Source organism: Saimiri boliviensis, chromosome 1 (genome assembly GCF_048565385.1).
Source record: "Saimiri boliviensis isolate mSaiBol1 chromosome 1, mSaiBol1.pri, whole genome shotgun sequence".
NCBI lineage: Eukaryota > Metazoa > Chordata > Mammalia > Primates > Cebidae > Saimiri > Saimiri boliviensis.
Window position 1 is genome coordinate 124,068,883 of NC_133449.1, and position 12,935 is coordinate 124,081,817.

The window sequence follows — 12,935 nt, forward strand, 5'->3', positions numbered from 1 at the left end:
AGTATGGCTCTTCAAATGCCACATGAGATACAAGTACAACAGGCTATGAACACTTGCCCTACAAATATTTTAATGATCAGTAGTATTTATAATTGAGACTTTTAGCCATTATCTGATCCTCATAGATCTCTAGTTATAGTCACTGGATTTTATCAATAGAAAAGTAGAAGACTATGTTTTAAAATTTTATAATATGTTTCATTGGGGTTTGAAACAAAATGGGGTGGGAAGAGGAGTTTTCTGTTCTACCTAGAGTTAACCAAAAAACTAGAATTTTTTTTTTTTTTTTTTGAGACGGAGTTTCGCTCTTGTTACCCAGGCTGGAGTGCAATGGCGCGATCTCAGCTCACCGCAACCTCCGCCTCCTGGGTTCGAGCAATTCTCCTGCCTCAGCCTCCTGAGTAGCTGGGATTACAGGCACGCGCCACCACGCCCAGCAAGTTTTTTGTATTTTTAGTAGAGACGGGGTTTCACCATGTTGACCAGGATGGTCTCGATCTCTCGACCTCGTGATCCACCCGCCTCGGCCTCCCAAAGTGCTGGGATTACAGGCTTGAGCCACCACGCCCGGCAAAAACTAGAATTAAGGAGTCAAATATTTAATACATAACTAAAATGTGCTTCTCTTCCCAGCATTCTAGCTAATCCAGGTTTTAACCATACTTGAAATCAGTCCACCACAGCCTTAATCTACTATAGTTACTGCTAGACATAGTGTGATCTTGACTTTTGAAGTGATATACTGTAACTTATATAAATGGTGCCTAGATATTTTATTGACAAATAGCCTCTGTGCAGTATTTTATTTTTTAGCTTTAAATATTTAGGTTTAATAATTATCCAGTTTAGAGACAGTAGAAGTTGTAAAGAAAAGTATAGAAGTAACATTTGGAAAAACTTTAGAAAGGGTAGGCCAATATGTCCTGGAATGATTTAGGTACAACCCAGACAAGAATAGATTGAAATTAATAAATGATGTTACTAAATCATTTAAATGTATACTGTCCTAAAACTTCACCATCCAACAGATTCATCATATCTTAGGATAGCAAAGGAACCAAAGAAAAATGGGTTTTAAGAAAAAATAAAAGTAACTTACTTGTACCGCATATTTGTAAAACTGCTCCGATAGTTCTCCTAGTTCCTCCCTCATTTTACAGGTGTTGGGAAATTCCTCAAGTCGGTCCAACTGCTCCACTTCAGCAATGGGATATGGCTTCTCTTTTAAGACCTGTACAATCTGGAAACGGCACAGGCCGGTAATCAACAGAGTGTAGTGGGGCTTGGGCCAGTTACTGCCCACAACCTGAACCACCAGTGCAGCTGTCCCGATCCTAAAAAACACATAGAATGTCGTATTACAAATATTCAATATGGTACACAGAAACTCACTTCAAAAAATGTTGGCTTTTCTGATAAATTCATATTAAGCAAAGAACATCTGAAGTGTAAATAAATTATTTTTTGATTTAACTTAGCATCCAGTATATGGTCTCTTCTGTCACTACCCTCACCTATAGGGCAAAACAAACCATCTCACTATAATCAGCACCTCTCTTAAAAAATTAGGTAGGAATTTTTAAACATTTGGATTATTCAGGCATAAAAATGTAAGCGAAAAGTAGCTGACAATTATATAGCTTAAATTAATGTTGCCAACTAAGAATAAGACAATCTTACACCAGGGTAAATATTATCAATCTAAATCGGTTTAAATATAAATAGCATAAACCAATCTAAGAAATCTCTGTTCCAACACCAGTTGTGCTACGAACATTAAGTCAGTTTTCTTACATAATCAATCTATGAAACTTCCACATACCTACTTTATCACAAACTGCCATCACAATCTGGGAACTTACATATATATATATATATAATATATTAAATAATATATCATATATATTTAATATATTATATATATAATATGTTATATATAATATATTATATATATATTTAATATATTATATATATAATATATTATATATATAATATATTAAATATATATATAATATATATATGCCCTTAACACTGACTTTCTAAGTGTGAGAGCTAAATATTATAGTCCACACACTGGCACAGACTGAGGAAAGCTAACCCACATCTCAAAAGGTCTCAACTTAGTTCTAAGTGGTAATCACGTCACCTAACAGGTGAAAAAGCTTTATTTAAGTCTCAGCTCCTCATCAGCATACAGAACTCTGATCAAGTCACATATAAATTTAATTCACAGAAAGGAAGGCTCATCCAAACTAAGCCAGTTGTATAAAATATAAAAACCAGCATTCAGAAGATACTTCCAGATCCCAAAATAAATAATATTTTCTCTCTTCAGCCAGAGGAAAAGCGGTAATTCCAGAAAAGAAACCAGAAGGACTAGAACTCCCAACACCCTGGGAAAGAGGTAATGGAAGAACACTTATCTCAAAGATAATAAAGCATACAATACAGTATGTGAATATGTGAGTGAACTTGCTTACTTCTAAACACAGTGAATTCTTGATTACTTCCTTATAAATTATTCATTCCGTGGATTACACATAGCCTTTGGCTTCTTTCCACCACTCTGCTTATTTTGAACCATGTCCATCCTATCTTACCTTTCAATCATTATCATGTTTACAATAAAAACTGATTTAAATAGGAACTTAAGCCAAACAACTGAGAAGATAAATTGGTGAGAGAAAAAAATCACATACATAAAAAACTTGAAATGATTTGGCAATTAGCTATTATTTTGATTTATTTGTGTTGTGGCTCCTTTTCTTCAATAGTAGGTTATATTTCCCACTTCCTGAAAGCCCACTCAGATTGCCTGAGAAAGTGAGCCACATCTAAACTGATTAGAGAACAACTTAAACCATAATTCACTGCAGATGATATTCATCAACATTTGCACAATGATGAAAGAGCTCACGGTTCTGTTTGTATATAAAATATCCACAGATGAGAAACTGGATCCCCAGACTAAAGGGTTTACAAAGTAGAAACCAAGGAGAAACCAGAGAGATGAGACAAATCCAAACCTCCAGAGGAGGAGACACAATTAATTGAGCTACGTCACTGCTAAAAGGTGATGCTAAAAACAGATGTTTTTTTTGTTTTGTTTTGTTTTGTTTTTTGAGATGGAGTCTTGCTCTGTCACTGGGCTGGAGTGCAGTGGCATGATCTTGGCTCACTGCAACCTCTGCTTCCTGGGTTCAGCGATTCTCCTGCTTCAGCCTCCCAAGTAGCTGGGACTACAGGCCTGTGCCACCACACCCAGCTAACTGTTTGTATTTTTTGTAGAGACAAGGTTTCACCATGTTGGCCAGGATGGTCTCAATCTCTTGACCTCATAATCTGCCCACCCTGGCCTCCCAGTGTGCTGATTACAGGCGTAGGCCACTGCGGTGTTTTGTTTGTTTTGGGACGCAGTCTCACTCTGTTGCCCAGGCTGGAGTGCGATGGTGTTGCTTACTGAAACCTCTGCCTCCCGGATTCAAGGGATTCTTGGGCTTCAGCCTCCCGAGCAGCTGGGGTTACCATGCCCGGCTAATTTTTGTATTTTTTGTAGAGAGGGTGTTTCACTGTGTTAGCCAGGCTGGTCTCAAACTCCTAACCTCAGGTGATCCACAAACCTCAGCCTCCTAAAGTGCTGGGATTACAGGTGTGAGCCACCACACCCAGCGAAAAGGGGTTTTCTTGTAAAGCAAATACAATGTTTTTGCTGTAAAAGGATTGTTCCAGACTGAAGAGTTTAAATTGAACTAATACTATGCCTACAAAATATACAGAGAGTTTAAATGTCTTAATTGCTTTTTACTTAAAATCACTTATAGTTGACTAGAGTATATTATTCCTTTAAAAAAATTTTTTTTTTTTTTTTTTTTTTTAAACAGAGACGGGTCTCATTATGTTGACCAGGCTGATCTCAAACTCCTGGCCTTAAGCAATCCTCCCATTTCAGCTTCCCAAAGTGCCAGGATTACAGGCATGAGCCACTGTGCCCAGCCTAGAATATACCCCTTTTAAAGAAAAACATGATCTGTGAAATTATAGATGGCTAGAAACAGAGTACCTGGTGAAAGGCATTTTGGGTGAAAAACATCGTGAAAAAGAATCTATTGTATATTGGGCTCTAGGTTTTATATATACAAATAGGTAAATAAAATATTCAACTAATACTTTCCTTCTATGATACACAAAAGATCGTATATCATACAAAAGGTTGTATATCAAGTTATCATTTACAAAAGGTTGTATATCAAGTCAGTCATTTTTCTAAACATTGACTTTTCTACTATATGTGTATTATTACGTATGATCAAAAGGCAGCATTTTAATTTTGCAACAGATCCAAATTTATACATCCCAATGTGTGGTGTCCTTCTCTTTAGGTAGTAGCTTGGTAATTCTATCCTCTAATTATTATGATATTGTTCAAAGAAGTTTTGAAACTCCTAACTTGAATCTACTTTAGGTAGTAGCTCAGTAATTCTATCCTTTAGGTAGTAGCTCAGTAATTCTATCCTCTAATTATGATGATATTGTTCAAAGAAGTTTTGAAACTCCTAACTTGAATCTACCCTCAAAGTCTGTAAAATACTGTTTTAATCCAACTGACATCTGACTACAATGGTTATAATTTGTGTAATTTGAAAACTAACTAAATAATATAAGAGTTCCAAATATGTTTAAGAACCATCAACTGGCCGGGCGTGGTGGCTCAAGCCTGTAATCCCAGCACTTTGGGAGGCCGAGGCGGGTGGATCACGAGGTCAAGAGATCAAGACCATCCTGGTCAGCAAGGTGAAACCCCGTCTCTACTAAAAATACAGAAAGTTAGCTGGGCATGGTGGTGCGTGCCTGTAATCCCAGCTACTCAGGAGGCTGAGACAGGAGAATTGCCTGAACCCAGGAGGCGGAGGTTGCGGTGAGCCGAGATCGCGCCATTGCACTCCAGCCATCAACTGCAGTAGTGGGAAAATCTAAAAGCAGCACTACTGGAAAAAGCAGTTTTCCAAGATGAGGATATCATGTAAATATCTAATTCTGGCCTATATGCCCAGCACTTGATTTTCTTTTTCCCATATGGACAGAATCTTCCTCTGTCAAAAGTGGTGTGATCATAGTTCACTGCAGCTTCAATCACCTGGGCTCAATTAATCCTCCCATCTCAGTATCATGAGTAGTTTTGACTACAGGCATGTGCCAGCAGACCCAGCCACTTTTTAAACATTTTTTTACTTGAAGCCCTTGATTTTTCTTGGAATTTTTATTCTTCCAAGACCTTCCTGCAATGATGCTAGCCCCATTCAGCCCATGTTGGAATAATATGGGGCCTCCCCGCTCCTCTCTTTAATCCCCCTTTGTGAAAATCTACATTTAAAACTATCCATTTGGGGAATAATCATACCACTGGGATATAGGTTTAGAATGATTTGCAGTTTCAAAAGGCTTTCATATGCACACATCATTTTACACTTCCTTTCACCCCACAAAGAAGATGGTATTATTTCCTTATTACAAGTGAGTAAATGAGATTCAAAAAGGTAGAACATGGCATTGGGGCTCACACCTGTAATCCCAGCACTTTGGGAGGCCAAGGCAAGTGGATTGCTTGAGTTCGGGAGTTCAAAACCAGCTTGGGGGAGCATCGCAAACCCCTATTTCTACCAAAAAACAAAAATTAGCTGGGCATGGTGGCAAGTGCCTGTAGTCCCAGCCACTCTGGATGCTGAGGTGGGAGGATCACGTGAACCTGGGAGGCAGAGGATGCAGTGAGCCAAGATGGCACCACTGTACCAGCATGTGTGACAGAGTGAGACCCTGTCTCAAAAAAATAAAAACAGAACTTAGTTATAGATGGTTACAAGAAAATTTAATAGAAATATATTTAAATTGAAAACTTAAAAGATAATTTAATAAATTAAGAGTTCCTTAATTATAGTTTAAGACAAATTTTACTTTTTTTACAAATTTTTTTGTCCAACACAATGGACAACAGGTACCACTTGTAGCTATAAGAATTATAATCAAAGGCCAGGCAAGGTGGCTTATGCCTGTAATCTTAACACTTTGAGAGACTTAGGCAGGAGGATCACTTGAACACATGAGTCAGACCAATCTGGTCAACATAGGGAGACCACATCTCTACTTTTTTTTTTTTTTTGAAACAGGGTCTTACTCTGCTAGCCAGGCTGGAGTGTAGTGGCACAATCACAGCTCACTGTGGCCTAGACCTCTCTGGCTCAGGCAATCCTCCCACCTCAGCACCCCCAAAAGCTGGGATTACAGGCATGTGCTATCATGCCTGGCTAATTTTTTTTTTTTTTTCCGTAGAGACGGGTCTCCCTATGTTGCCCAGGCTGTCTTGAACTTCTGACTTCAAGCAATCTTCCTGCCTCGACCTTCCAAAGTGCTGAGATTACAGGCATAAGCCAATGTATCCAGCTTCTCACTCTTTCTTAAAACTTCATTTCTAAATAGAAGAAATTCCGCTTGTATATCATGGACCTTCCTTAAGAAGAGTAAATGAAGATTTAGGAAAATCTAATAGATTAAATTTTAAAATTTTGCTATTATCAGGTAGTATTTCTTGAATGCCTAAGAATTCTAAGAATACAAATAGAAATAATGTATGGACAACTTATGAAACTGTGTATCTGTTATACATAAGGCATTAATAGTTTGTTAGACAAACACCGATGAAACTTAGCTGGAGTCTTACTGATAAGAAGCAAGCCAACAAAGAGGGGGACTGAGAAGTCAGCACTATGATGAAATGAAGCCATGTACCTTGAAGAGTGTAAATTTGGAAGAAGACTGGATGAACATCTTGAAATGCTTGAAAAGATATTGTACAGATAGTGCTAAATTATTACCCCTTTTCACTAAGAAAACAATGGGTCACTCAGGAGGCACTAAAAATGTAGTTCAACTAAGCAGAAAAACGCAGGGTGCCCTGGGTCAGCACGCCAGCCAAGTTCTATACTGCAGGCCAAGTCCAAAGCTCCTCCTTTAAAAAGGCTCCTGCAGGCAACAAGTCTGCACACTAACGTGAAGAAAAGGACTGTACTACTCAAAACTACCAAGGAAGTGGCAGAGGTAAGTCACCATCTGACCCTGCCACTCTGTGTGGCAAAGAACGCTGGGAGCAAATTACTTCTGCTGCTCCTTGAAGGCTGTGGCCAGTGTCACCTGGATGGTGTAAAGGAAACAAGAGACAGAAATAGAGACCGTCAGCTGGTCTCTGGGCTACCATACGGAAAAGCAGGTAACTGGGCAGGACAGATCTGTGCATGGAAACAGACTAATGCTATGGATAACTCAGTATTTGTATTATTAAAAGGTTTTTTTCAGTAGAGTATTTTAAAGGCCATATTAGAGAAAAAAAGGCATTGGAAACTATTACCAAGGAATATGGTACAATCTTTCCACACAGGCTTTTAAAGTAGCAAACAATACTTCTAGGATAACTAGATGGTCCAATGGGTTCTTATAATGCTGGAATTCCATGAAGAGTTTTCGGTGCATGTTTTCTAATTTAAATGACTAAATTTTTACATTGCTACTCATTTAAAACAAAGGCAATGATATGAACATTAAGGATCAGATTAGAAGTATCTGATTTAGTGATTACTTCCAAGCAGAAGAACTGAGAATTGTTGTTCTGGAGGGATTTTCATAAAAGAAATAAAAAACCTGCAGGGTGTGGTGGGGCTTGCCTATAGTCCCAGCAACTCCAGAGGCCAAAGCAGGAGATAACATGAGTCCAGGAGTTTGAGACCAGCCTAGGCAACATAGCGTGACCCCATCTCTACAAAAAATTTAAAAATTAGTTGGGTGTAGTGGTGCACACATGTAGCCCCAGCAAACTAAGTGCCTGGGCACAGAAGGCAAAAAATCATGGGAAAAGTAAGCAGAGGTTTAAGGAGCAGGGTTGTATGTTGGGAAACTAAAATCCAACACAATTTATCAAAGAGTACTTAAACTTGAAATGTGACCAATTCCACTCAGGCGATAACTAAAGCAGGTATGATGGGAGCCAAGATATTTTACAATATAAACGAATACTGGGCTGTAATGGAAGGTTTGTAGGTCTTTGTTGCTTTGTTCGGCTTTCTTTTATCCTGGGGGGCGGGGGAGAATGGTAGGGAATGGGGCAGTTGGGGGAGGTACCAGTCTCCTTGGAAAAAATCTGAAGAAAGCAAACGATTCTCCTTAAAAAAAAATGTACATAGTCACAAGATTTTGAAGAAAAATAAGGCATGCCTAACCCTCTGGAAATCCATTCAGAGTCAGGAACCACTAATTTAAAAATAAGAGATAACAACCAGGGAAGGAGAAGCTCTAAAATGAAAACACAACACCTGCAGTAGAGTTAAAGATAGGAGGTGGGTGCTTGGGAGATGAGTTTGAAGATTATTTGCTGAGAGCATATTATTTTACCAGCACAGTCGAACAATAATATGATATGAGCCACATGCAAAATTTTAGCGGCCACATTATAAAAACAGCAGAAATCTTAATATTTTATTTAACCCAAGTACTCAAAATATTACCATTCCAACATTTAATCTACATAAAATTTACTAATCAAAACGTTTTTTCAAAATCTGGTGTGTATTGTACACTTAACAGCACATTTAGGGTGACCAAACTCCCAGTTTCCCTGAGACGGAGGGGCTGAAACATAGGACTTGCAACGCTAAAACAGACAATCCCAGCAAACCAGGACAATTGGCCACTCTGGCATCTCAATCTGACGAGCCACATTCACTACACACGATTGGACCGCACGGTCATTTGTCAAGCATGGTGCAAAGTGGAATACACACATTATTCAATGTATTCTTCATAACGCAACTAAGAGATGGATGCTGCCAGTTTCTAAACTAGACTAAAAGAAACAGAGGTTAAGGCTCTCACCCAAAGTCACACCAATAGGGCGACAGTACTGGAGAATGTAATAGTAAGCCTGGGGCCTAAGAAATGTTATGAGTGAAGGAGCAGAGGTGACAAGCTAGGAAAGTCCCAGAAAGGGGGACCAGCGAAAATGTGAGCAAGAAAGGCCCTTAACAAAGGGAAACAGAAGTATTAGAGGGAGAAGAAAAAAGGTGGCAGGGAGTATAGAAGAAAGGCACCCACAAATAGTGCAGTTTAGGATGAAACAGGAAAAAAAACTTACGGAGCAGAGAATGTCTCAGAGAACAAAAATGATGGGTGAGAGAAAAGGGGAAGCCGATAGGAAGAAGGTGCAGCGGGGAGGAAGGTGGAAAGCGAAGGAAAGTGAAGGCAGAGATCACCTGAGAGAAAGAAAGGGTCTGGAAAGTTAAGAGCACTGGTCTAGGAGGCTGCAGACCGAGGGCGAGGAATTGCCGGATCGGTGTTGGGGGGTGGGGAGGTGGGGAAGGGATTCAAAGTAAATTATCCACAGCGACAGGAACTGCATAGTTTCACCAGGTGTCAGGCACTACTTCACGAACGATGTCATTCACAGTCATGGGGAGGCTCTCTGTCATCTCAATTCTGCATGGGAAGCATAACCGAGCGGCGAAGTCAGCCCCGAACCAAGCCTCGCGCTCAAGGCCGGCCGCGGACTGGGCCCGGGTGCCCGCAGGAGGCCGCGCCGCCCGCCGCCGCCGCAGGGGCTGCCAGTCCTACCTGTGCAGCGGCGGCAGGTCCTGCGCGTCGCTGGCGGGGTCAGGCGTGTTGGGGATGACGCCCAGGATGGTGCTCTGCAGCGACGTGCCCTTCAGCAAGCGGCTCCGCACCAGCTGCAGGTTGCGGGCCGAGTCCACGCTGGTACGCATGGTGGAGCCGGGCAGCAGGACGCCCTCGTGGGTGAGCAGCAGCGGGAGGCGGCTGGGGATCTGGATGGGGCTCACTGAAGACATGGTGGCAGCCGTTCGCACAGGGGCTGTCAAAATGAGCCGGACAGACAGCTGCCCGCTACCTACCCGGCTACCTACAAACCTCAGAGCCGCCTACGAGCCTCCTTTTCCGGCTCCGCGCTACGGTCAGCCCCCGGGTCCAAACGCCGTCGCTTCGCGCTGCCCTCTCGCGGAGCCTCCCGGTAAGACTTGCGCGTCGTACATATGCGAAAAGAGGCGCACCAAAGAGCCGCCCTCAAGGGCACTCAAGCCTTCGCCTGACCTACAGAGTTTGTTTGGAACGATGACCTCATTTGAATTGTATATTCTTGAAGTGTTTTTAACTTTTGATTCTAACTAATGTTTGTTTGTTTGTTTATTTTGAGACAGAGTCTCGCTCTGTCGTGGAGGCTGGAGTGCAATGGCGCGATAACTGCGCCCTGCAGCCTCCGCCTCCTGGATTCGAGCAATTCTCCTGCCTTAGCCTCCGAGTAGCTGGGATTACAGGTGCCCGCCACTACACCCAGCTAATTGTTGTATTTTTAGTAGAGAGGGGATTTCACCATGTTGGCCAGGCTGATCTCGAACTCCTGACCTCAAGTGGTCCGTCCACCTCGGCCTCCCAAATTTTATTTTAGATACACAAAAACACAGCAGAGTTCCTATATACCTTTCACCCAGTTTTGCCTGTTACTATCTTATATAATCGTAATTCAAATATCAAAACCAGGAAATTAACATTATTATCATGTAAGCTTATCCACATTTTGCCAGTTTTCCCACTAATGTCCTTCATTGGATCTGGTCCAGGATCCAATATCCAGGATCCCACTCTATTTGTCATGAACTCTCCTAGGTATCCTCTAATCTGTGGCAATTCCTCAGCATTTTTTTTTTTTTTTTTGTCTTTTAAAACCTTGATACTTTTAAAGGGTATCAGTTATTTTGTAGGAGTTCATTCAATTCGAGTTTATCTACTGTTTCTCATGATTAGATCAATGGTATGCATTTTGGGGCCAAATACCATAAAAGTGATGTTTTGGCCATGTGACATGTGATGAAATGTCTTATTTAATGATGAGTTGAATCTTGACTACTTGTCAAGTGAAGGTGATATCCACCAAATTTGTTCACTGTAAGTTGCTATTTTCTCTTTGTAACTACTAAGTATTGTGTAAGGAGATAATTTTACATTTATTTGTTTGTTTTTCCTTCCATTTTTATTAGGTTTGTGCAAAAGTAATGGCAAGAAACTACAATTACTTTTGCACCAAACCAATATTTTAAGTTCCAGGGTACACGTTCAGGATGTGCAGATTTGTTACATAGGTAAACATGTGCCATGGTGGTTTGCTGAACAGATCAATCCATCACCTAGTATCAAGCCCAGCATCCATTAGCTATTCTTCCTGACACTCTTTCTCTCCCTACTCCTTCCTTCTTCAGATCCCATTGTGTATTGTTCCCCTACCATGTGTTCTCATCCTTCAGCTTGCACTTCATAAGTGAGAACATGCAATGTTTGTTTTTCCGATCCTGTGTTAGTTTGCTGAGGGTAACAGCTTCCACCTCCACCCATGTCTCTGCAAAGGACATGATCTCATTCCTTGTCATGGCTGCATAGTATTCCATGGTGGGTATGTACCATATTTTCTTTATCCAATCTATCACTGATGGACATTCAGGTTGATTCCATGTCTTTGCTATTGTGAACAGTGCTGCAATGAGCTTACATGTGCATGTATCTTTAAAGTAAAGTGATTTATAGTCCTTTGGGTATATACCCTGTAATGGGTCAAATGGTATTTCTGCCACTAGGTCTTTGAATTGCCATACTGTCTTCCACAATGGTTGAACTAATTTACACTCTCACCAACAGTGTAAAAGCGCTCCTTTTTTCTCTGCAACCTCATCAGCATCTATTGTTTATTGACTTTTTAATAATTGCCATCCTGACTTGTGTGAGATGGCATCTCAATGTGGTTTTGATTTGCATTCTGCAATGATCAGTGATACTGAGCTTTTTTTTCATGTTTGCTGGTCACATGAATATCTTCTTTTGAGAAGTGTATGTTTATGTCCTTTGCCCACTTTTTAACGAGGTTGTTTGGTTTTTTTCTTGTAAATTTTTTTAAGTTCCTTGTAGATTCTGGATATTAGACTTTGTGAGATGGCTAGATTGCAAAATTTTTCTCCCATTCTCCCAACCTACGTTGCCTGTTCACTCCGATGGTAGTTTCTTTTGCTGTGCGAAGCTCTTTAGTTTAATTAGATCTCCTTTGTCAATTTTTGCTTTTGTTGCAGTTGCTTTTTTTGCTTTCATCATGAAATCTTTGCTCATGCCTATGTCCTGAATGGTATTGCCTAGATTTTCTTCTAGAGTTTTTATAGTTTTGGGTTTTACATTTAAGTCTTTAATCCATCTTGAGTTAATTTTTGTATAAGGTGTAAGGAAGAGGTCCAGTTTCTGTTGTCTGCATATGGCTAGCCAGTTCTCCCAGCACCATTTATTAAATTGGGAATCCTTTTCCCATTGCTTGTTTTTGTCGAGTTTGCTGAAGATCAGGTGGTTGTAGGTGTAATTTTACATTTATTATTTAGAATTCTACTGTAAGAAAGAGCTGTTCCATCTCCCCTGTGTATTTACTGACTCATTTACTTTTGTATGTTAGTATGGTCTCATAGATACTTAGTTTTTATGGATTCTAATCCAATAATGTTGTGGGACTTTTTTGCTTGAATTGTTTTGGATTTGACCATTCCTGCATGTTGAGATTTGACTTGGGTTTGGCCTTAGGTTGCAGCGGGAGTGTTTTCTTCAATATGAAGTCCGGCAATGCTTTTGGAATTGTGGAAGGAAGTGAAAGTCCATCCATATCAGGAGTTATTTGTTGAGGGACTTCTCAGTGCCAGGCCCTGAGCTAACTGCAGAGTAGTAGACAGGTCCCAAAACAAGGTCCTACTCTCAAACATCTCTCAGTCAGGAGAACAGATCCATTAACATCTGAGTATGAGGTAGGGCAGACAGAACTATGTGTTTATATGTGTGCAACAGATAAGGGAAAGAAGAAATCAGGT

At 40.4% G+C, this 12,935-nt stretch overlaps 1 protein-coding gene across 2 annotated transcripts in view; it reads right to left on the minus strand.

Moving 5' to 3' along the window:
* LONP2 (lon peptidase 2, peroxisomal) overlaps window positions 1-10,021 on the minus strand; it is a 124,689-nt gene extending 114,668 nt beyond the window's left edge. The window contains exons 1-2 of one of the 2 annotated variants that reach the window (XM_039475869.2): window positions 9,649-10,021; window positions 1,100-1,334 (exon numbers count right to left, since the gene is read on the minus strand). In XM_039475869.2, the coding sequence (XP_039331803.1) occupies window positions 1,100-1,334; window positions 9,649-9,881 (468 nt within the window). In that variant the 5' untranslated portion in view covers window positions 9,882-10,021. The remainder of the gene's footprint in view (window positions 1-1,099; window positions 1,335-9,648) is intronic. The other variant, XM_039475866.2, reaches the window with a different exon arrangement.
* Between the last annotated feature and the right edge of the window lie 2,914 nt (window positions 10,022-12,935).